Source organism: Haematobia irritans, chromosome 1 (genome assembly GCF_050003625.1).
Source record: "Haematobia irritans isolate KBUSLIRL chromosome 1, ASM5000362v1, whole genome shotgun sequence".
Classification (NCBI taxonomy): Eukaryota; Metazoa; Arthropoda; class Insecta; order Diptera; family Muscidae; genus Haematobia; species Haematobia irritans.
In genome coordinates this window covers 198,826,512-198,845,223 of record NC_134397.1, presented here as the reverse complement: position 1 = coordinate 198,845,223, position 18,712 = coordinate 198,826,512, and the positions used below count along the sequence as shown (strand labels likewise).

Below are 18,712 nucleotides of genomic sequence, written 5' to 3'. Positions count from 1 at the left end.
TGGCGGCGGAGGGGGATCTCCCCTTTGTTCGATTTTTTTTTAATGTACAGTGAAAAAAACTAAAATTCTCTAAATTATTTGAGATTTACAGAGAACATGCGGTGAGGTTATGGAACTAATATGGGGTACCTGATGATCTCATATGTGGTTTGCTTGAAATTTTCATTGAATGTTACCATCTAGACACATTATTTTTCGATATTTGGTCGGGGAGGGGGACCACCCCTTTGTCCGACTTTTTTTTAAGTACAGTGAAAACAAAACTAAACTCCCCCGACTGAAATTTTACGGAAAAAATGGGTGAGGTTATGAAATTTATATCAGGTTCCTGATTTTTTAATAAAAATAAAAGGGCATAGGGAGACATCCGCTTCTCTTAAGTACATACAGAGAAACAATTTAACTTTACCGAGTTACTTGAAATTTACAGAGGACTGGGGACAGGTTACGATATTAATAGTTGATACCTGATTTTGTGATATTTGGACGGAAGAGAGGCCGCCCCTTTAGGCTTATAATTTGCTTGACATTTTCTGGGACGTTTACAAAAGATACGCACATCACTTTTCGATATTTAGTCGGGGAGGAGGTCCTCCTCTAAAACTGCAAAAAAAACAACAATTCTTAAGTTTTCTTGAAATTTACATAGGCAGTGGGGGAAGGTTATGAACGAAGAGGCAACCTTCCTTGTCCCACACTTGAAGGAAAGTTTCAAGAATTTTCAGGGAAGGTTAGGGGTGATATTCACTACGGTGTTTGTCGATATTGTATCGGGGAAAGTGACGTCCCTTTAAAACAATAGAGCAAAATTTAAACATCGCCGATCTACTTGAAATTTACAGGGAACGTGGGAGGAGGTGATTAAATTTATACATGATTTTTAAATTAGTATATGATTTTTCGATATCTGGTTGGGGAAGGGGAAAATTTGAATAAACTTTGTCGATTTACTTCGATAGAATTTGTAGGGACCATTGAGTAGTTTTGAAATTAATATAGGGGTAAGTCATAGTCCGATATCAGGACGGAGTGGAGCGAAGGTGGGGAGAGGGTTCCCTTTTGTCCGTTTTTTTTTTTCTTAAATTGAAAGTAGAGGGTTGTCCGTAACTGGGAACTCGGTACATAAATTTATGATTTTTGCACAGACTTCTGCCAGACTCCTTTTTAGTAAAGAACTTAAATTTACATGAAATTGGCAGCCAACGTAGAGGGTGCATCATTTTCCCACAATTTATCAAATGTTAATGTGTTAAAATTTTTTACTACTTTTGCTTTTTCCGATTTATTGAATTGGAAACTGTAATTCTTTGTATGTTATGTTATTATAATATAGTGCTTAATTTTCAGATATGTTGAGGAGAAGGATACATTTCCACACTTAAAATTCACAAGAAATATAGAAGATTTTCCAACTACTTGAATACTGAACATTATTTAAAAAATTTTGAGGAAAGAGTACACCCTCTCCTCGACATTTTTTAAGACGAACCGTTTTACATATGCATATCCGCCGTATTTGTATCTATAAATGAAAAAGCAAGTAGTCCGATTTGTTTGAAAGAATTCAAATCTTTTCGAATTTGTTTTCAGCACGAAGGATATGGTTGACTAAGTTAACGCAAAATGTTCCTACAAAAACACTTCGGAAGGCGCAGCGAAGCGGGCCGGGTTACGCTAGTATTTAATAGATTTCACTTGAAAATGGGTATCATAACATGAAAGAAAAATGTTTGGCTAAGGTCAACTTGACTTTAATAATTCAGAAAAATTCTTTAAATTTAATGAAATTGTCTTTAAATTTGTTGTCTTTTTGCGTCTTGACTACAAAGCAAAAAATCGTTCAAATATAGGTCATGTTTTTCAACACTTTATTTTAAAGCCGTTTTTTACTTGAAACATAACATAATTTCTACTGGAAGTCGAGTTTTAATTTGGAAAATAAAGTTGTCGCTAACTCGTTTTTTAAAAGACTTTTATAGCATATGAAGAAAAAAAGCTGAAAAAGCGATAAATTAAAATCCGCTTCTTTGGCTCGGAATCAATACCAAAATTAAGTAAGGACAAAATCTTTGGAACCGGGCATGCTTTTTTCAGTGTAACAATCTCATAAATTTTGCCCTTCAAAAGAGACTCGAAAAGTCCAAAATGAAGGTCGGTTTATATGAGGGCTATATATAATTATGGACCGATATGGGCCCCTTTTCACACGGTTGTTAGAAAGCACATATTGACATCACATACCAAACTTCAATAACATCGAATAAAATTTACTTCTTCAAGAGGCTCCAGATATCAAATCTGGGGGTCGGTTTTTATAGTGCATGCGTTTGAACCAAAATATGCATTCTGCTACTACTACTACTACTACTACTTATTCAAGTGTCGAAAAACGTTTACCTCCCATTTTATTATATTTTACCAAACTTGACATATTGAGAGCAAAAAAAAAGAACTATTTTATTTACACTCTGGCCAAATGACACTTACTGAAAATGAAAGCTATGGAATGAAGTTATGATATTAATATAGTGTCAGCAACTACCACATTGTAGTTGCTGGCACTGTATTAGACCTGCTGAATTTTATTTTCTTTAATGAAATCCAGCAAGAAAAAAATGTTGAGCTACGTCATTCAGTACATTTTCAGAATCCTCTTGATTGCATGGCCTTATTAAAATTGTCTTCACTGTTTTTTCAGAGTAGTATCAATAAAAAAAACGCCAATTAAAAAATAATTGGCCCAATTCATTTCCGATTTTGATTTTCGCTTTGATTGAATCCATTCAATTTTTGATTAAATATTTTTTCAAAATCCAATTAAAATTTTAAGTAAAAAAAATTCAGTAATATTTTTTCCTGTATGTTTTTTAATTTTTTTTAGGATTGAATTTATAGGGAATTCTTAATAGAATTCCCTATAGGTATCTTTGAGATATAATTTTACAGAAAAACTCAATTTAAATTTATACTTAGTTGCCGTAGCAAAAGCTAATGAGTTTTTAGCTTTCCAAATGCCCTCTTAAATTATTAATTACGCATGGCTAGACATAAACTAATTACTATGTTCTATAATTCTATAATAACGATAATCTAAAATAAACAATGAGTGCTTTAACTTCACAACCACAAAACTAATTAGAATACAATAACAACGATATGAATGATGGTACTTGGAAATGAGATGTTCCATAGCCTCACGAAAGACAAAAATTAATTTTTGATTGAATACAAACCAAAGATATCGAACACAAGCATAACAACATCGCTAGTGTACGTACGTGAGAGGATTCTTAAATGCAATTGCAGAGCTAACAAGAAATGAACATGAATGAAATTCAACTCATTGAACAAGAGAAAAAGACAGAGAGGAGAGAGGGAGAAATACTCACGCACTTCATTATAAAGAAGAAGAAAATAACGTAAAGTATACGCCATAATGGCTAAAGCCAATAACCACTTCAGATGGCTCTCTATGAAAATCAATAGCGTAGCTACGGAGAGTTGGAGATTTTAAATGCATTGCTGTGGTGGTATTGGTGGCGGTGTAGTGGTGGCAGTGGCAGTAACCACTATTGGCCATGTCTGTCATTTCAATTGGCCTACTAGCATTATACATTGTAAACATTTTTTCCACATCCACCATTGACAATGAATTTCATCGTTTGCCCTGTGAGAGTTGTGGAGAGTAAAGTCGAGTCTGCAATCGATTGATTTCTGACATGTTGCTCTGTTTTCTTTAGTGTTCCATCGAATGTTGTTTGTTTTATTTTTGTGTCGTTAATGCTTAGTATAAAAAACGTGGACAATAGAAATTTAATTATTATTTGCAATTGTCATTTCACACTGACCACAGTGCACACGGTAAGCTTACGGGGAAAATAGCGCGACGGTTTTTGGTTAGCAGAGATATCAGATTTTTGAGGGGATACACCATGATTTCTTCTAAATATATGATCCTTATGGCCTTATTGGGTCTAACGGCCATTGGGTGTCATGCCGTTAACATGCAGAGCATGATCGAAGATGAGAATGCCAAATGTGAAAGCGGTAGTGACAGTATGGCCTGTGTTAAGGTGAGAGCTATGAGATTTTTGGACACGGTAATGACGAAAGATGATTTCAAGGTAAGATTGAGTATAGTTTTATTAATTATAAAATAAAAATATTTTCTGTTTTGTAAAGAATAATAAAAAAAAAATTAATTACAAAAAATTCTAAATAATTTCTGATGTTTAAAAAAATTATACTTCAATTTTATTTTTCTTGTTTTTTCAAAAGATCTCCAATGTTGAAGTTAAATCCAATGGCTATCAATCTCCCTCAGTTGAGGGCCGTTCCAGTGGCAATTTCTTTGATGTTGTCGAAAGTTATTTACAAGGTCACGACGTTACCATGGACTTGCCTATGGCTGAGACCAAAGTCACTGTCTCCTCACGTAACTTGGCTAATGATGAATTAAATCTGAATATCAAATTCTCCAGTGACGATGTCTTTGAAGGCAAAGGCAAAAAGGGAGGCCTTTTCAAAAAAGGTATGCAACACATGCCATTAGAATTTTCCATTTACAGAAGATTTTTATTTATCAATTTTTTTTTTCTATTTTTTATGAACCAGTCAAGAAACATCGTTTGCGTAAAATGGCCATGCCCATCATGGTCTTGATCTTATTGAAGGCTATCACCATTATTCCCATGGCTATTGGTATTTTGAAAATTAAGGCCATGAATGCCTTAGGCTTGGGTTTCTTCTCCTTCCTTGTTTCGGTTGGTTTAGCCATTTTCCAACTTTGCAAAAAGGTAAGTGCCCCCTATAAGAATTTGCTAACACCACTACTGTCTACTTTTAGGCATTTGCGGGATGTTAATTGAGAAAGGGAGAATGAGAGAGAGAGAGTGCGTGTATTTATTTTCGAAGAGAAAGAGAACCGAAATGCAAGCATACTATTAAACAAAGAGAGCAACCAAAAAATTCAATATCTATATAACCAAAGCATTTTTTCAAGAATTTCCAAAAATAATTGAAATGAACCAAAGAATAAAATAGGTAATTAAGTAATTGCTTAAGCCTATGACACCTTTACACGAGCCTCCATCATCAACTAACAGAAAAAAAAAACAAGTCCAAGCACTTCAAAAACAAAAATAATTTCGTTAAATCTTTTGCATTTCGGCTCTCATTTCCCTCTCTCATAATCCCAAATCCTTTAACAGATATTAACAAACTTAAGGTGAAAGAAATCATATCGAAAAGTAATTAAAAAAAAAAAATTTGTGAACATATGCCGGTTAAAAAAATTATTGAAAATCGAAAAACTTAAAAATATTTAAATCATAATTTATTTTATGATTTAAATATTTTTTTCCAATAGCAAAAAAAACATATTTTTAAATACAAAATTATAAATTGTGATGTCCGATAAGTTCGGGTGTCATAGTTCAAGATATATAGCATCAATGATTTGGACGTTATCTCATAAATAATTACAAAATCGGCCTATATAGCGATATTAAAATTAATTACAAAAAACATAAAATAATACTTCGAAAGCTTTAAACAAAAATATAAAATTAAAATAAAAATATTATGAAAATTTCTAAATTTTACTAGAGTTAAAAAAAAAATACATCAACATAAATTAAAATACAGTTATTTCATATAAAAAATAATTAAATAAATAATTGAAAAATATTTTATATAAATATGAAAATATTTTAAAAATTTTATAAAAATATCAAATGCATTCAAAAGACATAAAACAAAATTTAATAAATAATCAGAACCTATTTAATATAAAGATAACAATATTTAAAACCAAAAGGCATCATCAATACAAAATAAAATATAAAAATTTCATATAAAATAACATTTAAATAAATAATCGGAAAATATTTGATCTAAATATAAAATTTTTTTAAAAGGCTGAGTGTATAAAATAAAAACATAAAATTATACTTCTAAAGCTTTAAACAAAACTATAAAATTAAAATAAAAATATTATGAAAATTTTTAAATTTTACTAAAATTAAAAACAAACAAAAAATCATCAACATAAATTAGAATACAGTTATTTCCTATAAAAAAAACTTTAAATAAGTAATTGAAAAATATTTCATATAAATATGAAAATATTTTAAAAATTTTATAAAAATATCAAATGCATTCAAAAGACATAAAACAAAATATAAATAAATAATCAGAACCTATTTAATATAAAGATAACAAAAGGCATCATCAATACAAAATAAAATATAAAAATTTCATATAAAATAAAATTTAAGTAAATAATCGGAAAATATTTGATCTAAATATAAAAATATTTTTAAAAAGTCAGAGTGTATAAAATAAAAAAAAAATAAAATTATACTTCTAAAGCTTTAAACAAAACTATAAAATTAAAATAAAAATATTATGAAAATTTTTAAATTTTACTAAAATTAAAAACAAACAAAAAATCATCAACATAAATTAAAATACAGTTATTTCATATAAAAAAAAAATCTTTAAATAAGTAATTGAAAAATATTTCATATAAATATGAAAATATTTTAAAAATTTTATAAAAATATCATATACATTAAAAAGACATAAAACAAAATTTAAATAAATAATCAGAACCTATTTAATATAAAGATAACAATATTTAAAAACAAAAGGCATCATCAATACAATATTTAAAATATAAAAAAAAATACAAAATATAAAAATTTCATATAAAATAAAATTTAACTAAATAATCGGAAAATATTTGATCTCAATATAAAAATATTTTTAAAAAGTCTGAGTGTATAAAATAAAAATTTTATAAAGATGTAAAGTTTTTTTTTTTATTTAAATCTTTTTAATTTTAAAAAGTATCAAAACAAACTAATAAACAATAATTACATAAAAAAAATTGAAATATAAATTCAAAAATATTTAAAAACAAAACCAAAAAAAATCAACTATTTTTTGTTGCAAAATAGTTTATATAAATATAAAAATATTTAAAAAAAGTCTGAGTATGAAAAATTTGATAAAGATTTCAAATCTTATTTTTTTAAACTTAAAACTACTAAAATAAAATAATATCAAAACAATCTAAAATACAATAACAATAACTGCATACAATCAATTAAAACAAAATTTAAATAAATTATAAGAAAATATTTAATGTAAAGGCAATAAAATTGAAAAACAAATCTTGAGTGTGAAAAAAGTTTACAAAGATAGCAAATCATCATCATTTATTAAATTTAAAATTTTATTAATATTAAAAAAATAGTAAATTAACACAACAAACTAAAATACAATAAAATAAAAACCATTGGCATAAAAAATCAATAAGAAAAAATTTAAAATAAATAAACGAAAAATATTTTTTATAAAGACTAAAATATAAAAAAAAATCAGAGCGTGAAAAAGTTTACATACATGTCAAATATAATGTTTTACTAAAATAAAAAAAAAAACATAAGTTATCAAAACAAATTAAGTTATCAAATTAAATTTTGCAAGCTTATAAACAATAATTGCGTATAAAATAAATTATATCGACCTTAAATTAAAAATCGTAAAATATTTTATATAAATACAAAAATATTAAAAATTGCAAAATTGTTGTTCGCGTCCTGGTAGATTCCTTAAACCTGTCGTGTATCTTCATCATCAGGAAATCAGTTTTAGATATTCGAAAAGAACTTTTTTTAGACCTTGATGCGGCATTTAGCTTCCCGGAACTAAAATTCAAACACGGTAAAAAGAAAAATTTAGAAATTCGATCTGTCTAAAGTTTCAAGTGTAGCCCGTTGAAGAGAATATTGTCACCTAAAAGTGGCTGATATGCATGTACAACAAAGTATACCGCTATATGATTTTTTTTTATTTTATTGCTCAAAGGCAAAATATACGGAAATAATATCAAATTTAAGAGTTAATTTAAATTTATTCACGGAAAGATTCACCATTGGCACGAAATATGACCGACAAAGCCATCACATGCATTCGAAATTGGCTCTGCGGTATTTTGGCCAATTTCCGGGTGAAGTACCGTCTTGCAGTGATCGACACTTTGGTATTTTTTAGTGCCTACCTAACCCTCCAAAATGCCCCAGGCTTAAAAGTCCAAAGGATTCACATCCGGAGATTTTGATGGCCATTGGGCCATAGAAATGAATCCATTCTTGCTCGACGTGTGCTGAGCCCTTATACTCTCTTCAGATTATTTTCGGCAATCATTTTGACCCCATGGTTGAAACAAAATATTTATAAACATTTAAATGCTGGAGACCTCTGCAATAAGCTCTTATAGTTTTTTAGCTAAATATAAAGCAATCACATTATGATGCTTAGATTCCATCTCGAATAACTTTATTTCTGAATGCAATAGATCAAAATACTGTTGCAAGCTAGCAAACAATATAATCAACTGTCAATGGACTAAATCTGTCAACTGTCAGATGATGTTGTTTGCAATAAATATCAACCACACAATATTATAGTTATAGGCATAGACGTACACAAAATATTGTTTCAGGAGAACCGAGGGAAAATGTCCTCTTGACTCTATATGGGCAAGATATTTTTCTATGGTTCCAAAAAAAAAATTCAAGGGGACGAGGCCCCGGACTCTAGCCCCTCCATGTACGTGGCTGTTTTTAGGTAACAATATAATAAAAAATAAAATTTCCACAATCGTTAAATTTTATAAAAAACGCAAAAAGTAATGTTAAATATATATAATATAATTTAAAATAAAAATAATTAAAAACTTAATGTAATGTAATTTAATTTTTTTTTCTTATTTTTAAAATTACAAAAATTCAAATTGCATTTTACAAAATTTAAAGTTTTTTACATTAAATAAAGTTTTTAATTAAACTAAAAAACTTCAATTGAATTTAAAATATTAAAAACAATATTTTATATTTTATATTCACATAAAATATATTTAAAATTTTAACAAATTCTTGAAATTAATATTAATTCATATAAATTGAAATTATTTATATATTTACTTTTATTAGATTTGATAATATGGTACACCGAAAGAAAAAATACTTTCCCAAATTTTAGACAAAGGAAATTTCCCTTTAATGTAAAGTATTTTATTTGTAAAGTATTATATATTATTTAAAGAGAATTGTATAGGGTCAAAAGAGTTTTTTTTTTGTGTTGAAAATTTCCTTCTTCTGAAAAAGAACACCTTTTTTCAGTGAAGCCAACAAAAATTCTACTAAACTTTAATCAATTCAATTTTCGATATGATTTCTATTTCGCTTTTGGGAAAAATCTATCCCATTTTGATTTGATTTTGATAATAATTTGTGTCCTCTTTCAGATCGCCCATGAACATCATTCAGCCCATATCACAGCCCATGGTCCTTGGGATGGTCGTTCGGTCAGTTCTATTCCTAGTGTAGAGCAATTTGAAACAATTCCTGCAGCCCAAGATTTGGCCTACAATGCCTACAATTAAGAGCCTTGTAAGAGGACTACTCACCCACAAAAGAAAACGCCTCATTTCCATTACCCATAAATAAAGTCCTCAACCGGCAAAAATACTCCATCCATCCTGCAAATCCAAACAATCAGTCACGCTTGTTTGGGAGGGAACACCAAAAACAACACGCTCTACAAAGAAGGAACTAAAAGGAAACGGAAAAAAACACTTTCATCAAAATATGCTGAAATCTTAGGCAAACGAGAACAAACAATATTCTAAGGAAAAGGATAAGTAAATGGGCCTCCAGTGTAAATACGGATGGATTTCCAAGTTTAACAACAAACTTGCAATTCATCTAAAAATAGAAGAAGACCGTTTAACGCAATTTCCTGTTTCCTGTTATCGAGGAGGAATTTCATGCACCATTAACTCCAAAGAATTTTAGTCAAGTAGACGAAAAATAGAAAGTTTTCATATTCTTTTGAACTCCTTCATTAGCTGGGCAAATTTTTTTTTGCTTGAGCGTATTCTATTTTTAACTTTTAGTTGATTGTTATTTATTTAAAAAAACACAAAAACGCTGTATTTATTTATTTATTTATTTTTGTTGTAATTAATTTATTGAACTTGTAAAGAGAAGAATGAAGAGAAAAAAAAATAAACACAAAGTATATTTTTTATTGCTGTTAAGAAAAAAAATCAATGTGAGTTTTATTTTTTAATACAATTTCTGAGAGGTTTGCTGGTATTTGAAAGAAAATTAGCAGCTGATAAAAAAATATGGGCATATAAAAATTTGCAATACATACTTTTGCAAATTTTTATATGTCCATATTTTTTATCTTCTGCTAATTTTCTTTCAATTAAATAAAAGTATGTATAAGTAAATATGGTGGATATGAATAAAAACATATTTTTTTCAAAAAAAAAAAAACTAAAAGAAAGCGAAAAATAAAGTTAAAAAAAATAATAAATATTAAATTATGAAAAAAAAATATTGATTTGAATTAATAATTTAAGAAACTTTGAATTTTATTTATTATTTATTTATATATTTATTTTTATTACAAATTTTTTATTTATTAATTTTTTTATTTTAGAAAAATAGTAAAATGAAACATGTGTGCACTAATTATTTTTTATTTATTTTGTCAAAATTTACAAAAAATAAAATAAAAAATCTTAGGACGGTTGCCACGTTCTTAGTCAAAAAAATGTTTATATTAAAAAAAAAAAACATAATTTTAATTTCGAGAAACAAAACCAAACTATATATATATAATTCAAGAAATATTAAAATTAAATAACAATTTTATTTGATTATTCACTTTCCCCCAGCACTTCAATATTTTTTTACTAAAATATGGCAAACTATGAAATAATATTTATTTATTATTATTATTATTTTTTTTAGTTGTCACTTTTCCTTTCCCTTCAACCCTTAGCATTGTTTAATGAGGTAATCTCTACCAAATACCTAAAAATCCATAGCTTCCCCTATACTTTCTCTAATTTATCTGGCATATTGCCTAAACAAAACTAGCTGGCCTTCTGCCATAACACCTGACTAAAATTCTTAATTAATTAATTTCCCTTTACTTTGATGATTACGAAATAGTCGAAGACATTTAATAAAACCAACCGGCAATCACATATTACATTTCGAAACAAACGTTTCGATTTGAATTTCTCCATCTGCTAAGTTTCGTCCAAACACGTTCAATTTTTCGAATAACTTCACGTTCTTTGAACATACAAATGTGCGATTTCTTTAGTTATCTTTCAATCAATTTCATTTCATTTAAGAGATTTCTATTATTAACAACTTAATATCATTTATGTTTAATTTTTATGGGATTTTATAAGAGGCTAACGTCTAATTAATTTAATGATAATAAGATGTAGAAATGGCGCACTGCTTCTTAAGGTCCAAAGTGGAAAGTTAAAATATGTTAGTTATGGAGGAAAAACTACACAAAATTCTCCTTCAAATTCAACACGAAATTAATTATTCCAATTTTATTGAAACAGCTTCAATCAAGATTTATTTTCTTGAGCATTTAGATACCACAATTTTTATCCAACTTACCAGATATTTTAAATCTAGAGGTATTTTAGTTCCATACAAAAGACGATGCGTATCGATCCACTATATGGTATAATCACCATATAGACCGATCTTACAAAATTTTAGACCCTCCACCATAGGATGTGGGGTGTATTAATTCTGAGTCGATCTAAGCATGTCCGTCTGTCCGTCCATCTGTTGAAATCACGCTAACTTCAGAACGAAACAAGCTATAGACTTGAAACTTGGCATAAGTAGTTGTTATTGATGTAGGTCGGATGGTATTGCAAATGGGCCATATCGGACCACTTTTACGTATAGCCCCCATATAAACCGATCCCCAGATTTATCTCCGGAGCCTCTTGGAGAAGCATATTTCATTCGATCCGGTTGAAATTTGGTACATGGTGTTAGTATATGGTTCTTAAAAAACATTCAAAAATTTGTCCATATCGGCCCATTATTATATATAGCTCCCATATAAACCGACCCCAGATTTGGCTTGCGGATCCTCTAAGAGAAGCAAATTTCATTCGATCCCGCTGAAATTTGGTAGATGGTGTTAGTATATGGTCTCTAACAAACATGCAAAAATTGGTCCATATCGGCCCATAATTATATATAGCTCCCATATAAACCGACCCCAGATTTGGCTTGCGGATCCTCTTGGAGGAGCAAAATTCATTCCATTCGGTTGAAATTTGGTACATAGCACTAGTATATGGCCGCTAACAGCCATGCAACAATTGTATAATATATATAGCTGATCGCCAATAACACAAAAATTGGTTCATATCGCCAAAAATAATCTACTAATTTTAATAATAATCTAATTTTATTACTACACTGTTAGAAAAATATGTTTTTCATATGTTCCGATATAAACAAAATGTGTTTCGGGCACGATTTTAAACCACAATATATTTAAGTGCGAACATGTAATGTTCCTAAACTAACACTAAATGTTTGGGACATCTATGTTAATATGTTAGAATATATTATGTTTGGGGCATGAATGTTTCATAAAAATAATATGTGTGAATGTAAACATATATAAATTTACAAATTTCGACTAAACATACATATGTTGTGATATTTTATTCAAAGCGACAGAGAGAGTATAGAGAGAAATAGAGATGGAAACCGGGAGAGTTGACGAAAGATATCAATATAACACAGCAAAAGAGTCAAAAGAGAACAATTTCTGTGAAACCGCTTGTATGTTGTTTCGGAAAACTGTTTTATGATAAGTCCAAAAATGTGATACGTTTAAGTCTAAATATTATTTAATTTGAATAAAGAGAATATACATTCTGAACCAAGAGAATAGACATTTGAAAAACAAACAGCTTATGTTTTCGCCTTGAGAGCAGCATTTTATGTATGTGTGGACATGTGTTTTGTTTATCATTTTGGCATTATGGGCACAATTTTTCGTTAAAATAAATCAGGGGTCTTCGTAAAAATAACGAAAGGGCACTATACTCTTTTTAGAGTTGGGACAGTAAAATGAAATAAGGAGGAAATAATGAAAAATTACACAGTAAAATGTAAAAAAACAAACTTTAGTTCCTCTTTATTAAAAAGTAGTCCACGAGGAGTTGACGGACACCATCAAATATAAAAGCGGGCATTAAGTTCGAGTTTTACAGCTAAAACAATTTAAAAAGTTTATTTTCTTTAAAATGAATTATTAAAGAAAAATAAAAAGAATTTTAGACCGATGGTGTTAAATGCTAGTAAAAAACTGTTCACTCCTAAATAAATTTATGTTTATATTATAAAATAATGTATAAATGTTTATACTCGACTCCACATTCTTCTTTTGTTAGTTTTTGAATTCCTTCCAAATTTTAAAGTTTTGTACAAAAACAGTTTTTTATTACAAGATTGTTATTTATGCAATAAAAAATAATATTTTATCCAAAAATCACACGCAGAGAAGAAACATGATTGCCACAATCATATTCGAAGAGCAAAATAATATGATAGCAGCTATTTTTGCGGCGACCATGTAACATTTTAACCTGCAACCATGTTGGCTCAGTGAACATGGTTCTAAGAAAAATACAATTGTCCTCATCTAAAATGTTATTATATTGATAAAAAGAATTTTGTTTCCATTAAAAGACAATGGTCACGATCTAAAATGTTATGTTATTCGTCAAAAATGTTTTTCTTCTAGTTAAAAGAACATGGTCACAACCTAAAATGTTTTGATTTTTATGAAAAAACTTTTTTCGTCGTCGAAAAAAGGACGCCACTTGAGAAAAGAAAACACAAAATCAACTTTATTTATTTGTTTTTATTTATTTATAAACTAATTCATTGTTTATTTGTATTTATAATGTCGTGCAAGCAAACTTCACATATTTTTACACACTCTAGTTTGGTTCAATTTCAACAATAAGTAATCATTCCATATTTACTTCGTGCCCATCAAATGTACAAACGCAGACATCAGACTGCATAACTGCAAATAAAAATAAATTATACCATATATCAAAATGCAGAACAAAAACCAGGTATATTTTTTTCAATTACACTTTCCTTTTTTGTATTCACATAAAACCACGTGCCATTTCTGAATAAATAAATTAACACAAAACACAATAATTCCGTATTCTCCGTCCATTCCAAGAAACAATCAACACACGACTGACGCGCAAAATGAAAATCGTGTGTACCTGCTCAATGTTTTTATAAAATTCTTGTCGCTGCAAAAAAATTAAAAAATTAAATGGTCACGAAAACAATGTACATGGTCTTTATGGCCATGTAATGGTTGTAGACATGTCTATACGTAAACTATAAAAATACTCTTTTCTCTGCAAAAAAGTAAAACTAATTCATTGTTTATTTGTATTTATAATGTCGTGCAAGCAAACTTCACATATTTTTACACACTCTAGTTTGGTTCAATTTCAACAATAAGTAATCATTCCATATTTACTTCGTGCCCATCAAATGTACAAACGCAGACATCAGACTGCATAACTGCAAATAAAAATAAATTATACCATATATCAAAATGCAGAACAAAAACCAGGTATATTTTTTTCAATTACACTTTCCTTTTTTGTATTCACATAAAACCACGTGCCATTTCTGAATAAATAAATTAACACAAAACACAATAATTCCGTATTCTCCGTCCATTCCAAGAAACAATCAACACACGACTGACGCGCAAAATGAAAATCGTGTGTACCTGCTCAATGTTTTTATAAAATTCTTGTCGCTGCAAAAAAATTAAAAAATTAAATGGTCACGAAAACAATGTACATGGTCTTTATGGCCATGTAATGGTTGTAGACATGTCTATACGTAAACTATAAAAATACTCTTTTCTCTGCAAAAAAGTAAAAAAATTGAATGGTCAGATACATGATTTTCCTGACCATATAATGGTCTCAAATGCTATCATTTAAATAATAGAACATGTTTGCGGCATTTGAGAACCATTTAAATGCTTATTGCCAACATATATTTTTCTCCGCTCGAAAATTATTTTTAGAAAGACAAAATACATGGTTTTCGCGACAATTACATACTCTAGATAAGCATTAAATGGATGCGGCAACCATGTCCAAACATGTTTTTTCTGTGCGTGCAGTCAATTTCGTTTATATTAAGCACTGTTACTGACTATAAATCTTTAATAACACACATTTCGAAGTTTCATTTAAAAAAATTTAATATAGTATAAATATAAATGTGTAAATTAAAAAAAAAAAAAAAAAAAAAAATGTTCTGTCGGAGCAGGGATTGAACCCACGACCCTTTGTAGGCAAGGCAGACATGCTAACCACTGCTCCACGTGGCAAACAAATGTATGTTTCTGTTAAATAATGTTATGTTTGCATGGGCTCGTGGGCGCTGCAAACTATGCTATATAAATGTAACTTAAAACGATAATTATCTACTGGTGACTATAACAGCTACGTAGCCCAGTGGATAGTGTGTTGGCTTACAAACTGTATGGTCCTCGGTTCGATTCTCCGTGCAGGCGAAAGGTAAAATTTAAAAAATTTATAAAAGTGAATAATTTCTTCAACATTATTTGTATTACAGAAAAAGGTGCCAATAACTAAAAAATTTCGTGGAAGTGAAAATTACGAGTATGTTAGGGAATGAGCACAATCGTGTTTGGGAAAAATTCTTCCAAGCATATAATATTTTTGGCTCAAAATGCTTCCAAACATATAATATGTTCACATAAAATAAACATATTAATGTTTCGGCAGTATGCAATAATATATGTGCTTCCTGCAAAATATGTTTGGAACATATGTTAAAGAAGCGATTTTTTTTAGGGTGTATAGAAAATTTTGTCAAAATTTGATTTCTAAAGAAAATTTCGTCAAAATGTTATTTCTATAGAAAATTTTGTCAACTTACAATTTAGAAGACGGTGTTAAGAAGTTTAAGATGCCTTGTCATCGCGAAGTGTTACCGCAGCCCAAGTAATTCGATTGTGGATGACAGTCTTTCGTAGAAGTTTTTACGCAATCCATGGTGGAGGGTACATAAGATTCGGCCTGGCCGAACTTACGGCAAGATTGAGACTTTAGCTGGAGACAATATAAACGCATTGATGACGTTTCAACACAGTAGTTCGCGCTTAGTTTTGGAGGGTACCACAATCAGTGAGATAAGTGATGAAATTTCAGGTTTGTCTATAGGGAAAAGCTGCGGTCATGATAACATCTCGCCTAGGGTTTTAAGAGAATGTTGCAATAGCGTTGCACCACATTTGACTAGCATCTTGAATAGCACTATAAGGAATGATTCCTATCCAGACATTTTAAAGGTGCATAAGATTATTCCAATAGCTAAAGATAGAAATGACTTTTCGATTGATAAGTTTCGACCTATTTCGACCTATTTCCGTTCTTCCAGCCATAAATAAGATTTTTGTTCACATATTTTGAGTCGAATAATTTCCTTTATGAACATCAATATGGTTTTAGGAAGGGATGTGGTACGGAGGAGTCCACAATGAACGTACAGAATTATATATATTAAAATGTTAGACAATGGTTACAGTGGTGTTGTAGGTATCTTTTTCGATTTATCCAAAGCTTTTGACATGATTGACCATGGGATACTCTTGCAGAAATTGTATACATATGGATTACGTGGTAAAGAACTTCAGCGTATTGAGTCATACTTGTCAGATAGGAAACAATTTGTTCAAATAAACGAACATAGAAGTGGAATGTCTGCAGTTCAATATGGAGTGCCGCAAGGAAGTATTTTGGGTCCATTACTTTTCGCCATATATATTAATGATATTAAGAATTTGCATATTTTTGGAAAAATGTTTTTGTATGCTGACGACATATGTCTGTTCTACCCCTTTAAATATGGGATTTCGGCGAGGCCATATATTGAACGTGATTCTGCGCTTATATTAGAGTTTATGCGAATAAATCGATTGTTTATCAATGAGAGGAAAACTAAGCTAATTCGTTTTAGACCTTACACAAGTACGATGTGGCATTTGCTATTAATATAGGTGGAAGCCTAATAACTGAAGTGGATACAGTCAAATATTTGGGACTTCATCTACAATCTAATATGTCATGGGATCAACATATACGCCACTTGAAATCAAAAATAGCACCGGTAATAGGAATACTATTTAAGTTCAAATTTAAATTCAGTCGTGAGAATAAATTACTTATCTACCAAACGCTAATACAAAGTATTTTGAACTACTTAGCCATAATCTATGGTTATAAGAAAACCGCAGAACTACGATCTTTGCAAATAATGCAGAATAAAGCTTTAAAGACAATATTGCAAATCTTCCAATACATTTTTCGACATATGATCTGTATACAGACATATTTCCAAATATATTGCCTATACACGGAACATATAAATTTCAATTACTTACATATATTTTCAAATGTGTTAATAATATCGGACATCATACTATCATACTTTTGCGGAGTCAAGCCAATGTTAATACTAGAAATAATCAACAACTTAGAGTAGCATTATGCCGTACCGAAAGAACTAAACAACGCATTGACTTTTCTGGTATTCGTGAATACAACAACCCTCCACAGCATATTAAATTCTGCCCATCAATATCTAATTTCAAAAATGTAGTTAAAGAGTTCTTAAAAACAAATATCTTAGATATCTTGTCATAATATTGCTTCTGATATAGTCGTATTAACAAATATTTTCTTGTATATACACCCTCAAAAAAAATCGCTTCTTTAAATATGTTCCAAACATATTTTGCAGGAAGCACATATATTATTGGATACTGCCGAAACATTAATATGTTTGTTTTATGTGAACATATTATATGTTTGGAAGCATATTGAGCCCAAAAATATTATATGCTTGGAAGAATTTTTCGCAAAGACGATTGTGCTCATTCCCTAACATACTCGTAATTTTCACTTCCACGAAATATTTTAGTTCTTGGCACCTTTTTCTGTAATACAAATAATGTTGAAGAAATTATTCACTTTTATAAATTTTACCTTTCGCCTGCACGGAGAATCGAACCTAGGACCATACAGTTTGTAAGCCAACACACTATCCACTGGGCTACGTAGCTGTTATAGTCACCAGTAGATAATTATCGTTATAAGTTACATTTATATAGCATAGTTTGCAGCGCCCATGCAAACATAACATTATTTAACAGAAACATACATTTGTTTGCTACGTGGAGCAGTGGTTAGCATGTCTGCCTTGCATGCAAAGGGTCGTGGGTTCAATCCCTACTCCGACCGAACACTTTTTTTTTTTTTTTTTTTTTTTTTTTAATTTACCCATTTATATTTATACTATATTAAATTTTTATAATGAAACTTCGAAATGTGGGTTATTAAAGATTTATAGTCAGTAACAGTGCATGGTATAAACGAAATTGACTGATTTTTGGATAAAATATTATTTTTTTATTGCAAAAATAATAATTTTGTAACAAAAACTGTTGGAAGGAATTCAAAAACTCTAACAAAAGAAGAACGTGGAGTCGAGTATAAACATACATAAAAAATTTTATAATATAAACATAAATTTATTTAGGCGTGAACACTTTTTTACTAGCATTTAACAACATCGCTCTCAAAAGCCTTTTATTTTTCTTTAATAATTCATTTTAAAGAAAATAAACTTTTTAAATTGTTTTAGCTGCAAAACTCGAACTTAATGCCCGCTTTTATATTTGAAGGTGTCCGTCAACTCCT

The 18,712-nt window shown here is 29.4% G+C and overlaps 1 protein-coding gene across 2 annotated transcripts; it reads left to right on the top strand.

Annotated features, from left to right (window-relative positions):
* Window positions 1–3,843: 3,843 nt before the first annotated feature.
* Osi19 (DUF1676 domain-containing protein Osi19) lies at window positions 3,844–10,116 on the top strand. 2 transcript variants are annotated; one of them, XM_075288385.1, is made up of 4 exons: window positions 3,844–4,124; window positions 4,279–4,531; window positions 4,615–4,796; window positions 9,317–10,116. In XM_075288385.1, exons 1-4 carry the CDS (start codon window positions 3,933–3,935, stop codon window positions 9,452–9,454), a joined length of 765 nt encoding a protein of 254 aa, XP_075144500.1. In that variant the 5' UTR covers window positions 3,844–3,932; the 3' UTR covers window positions 9,455–10,116. The 2 variants fall into 2 exon arrangements, with proteins under 2 accessions (XP_075144500.1, XP_075144501.1); XM_075288386.1 differs by lacking the exon at window positions 9,317–10,116 and adding an exon at window positions 4,847–5,026 and having other exon boundaries at window positions 4,615–4,763.
* The last annotated feature ends 8,596 nt before the right edge of the window (window positions 10,117–18,712 follow it).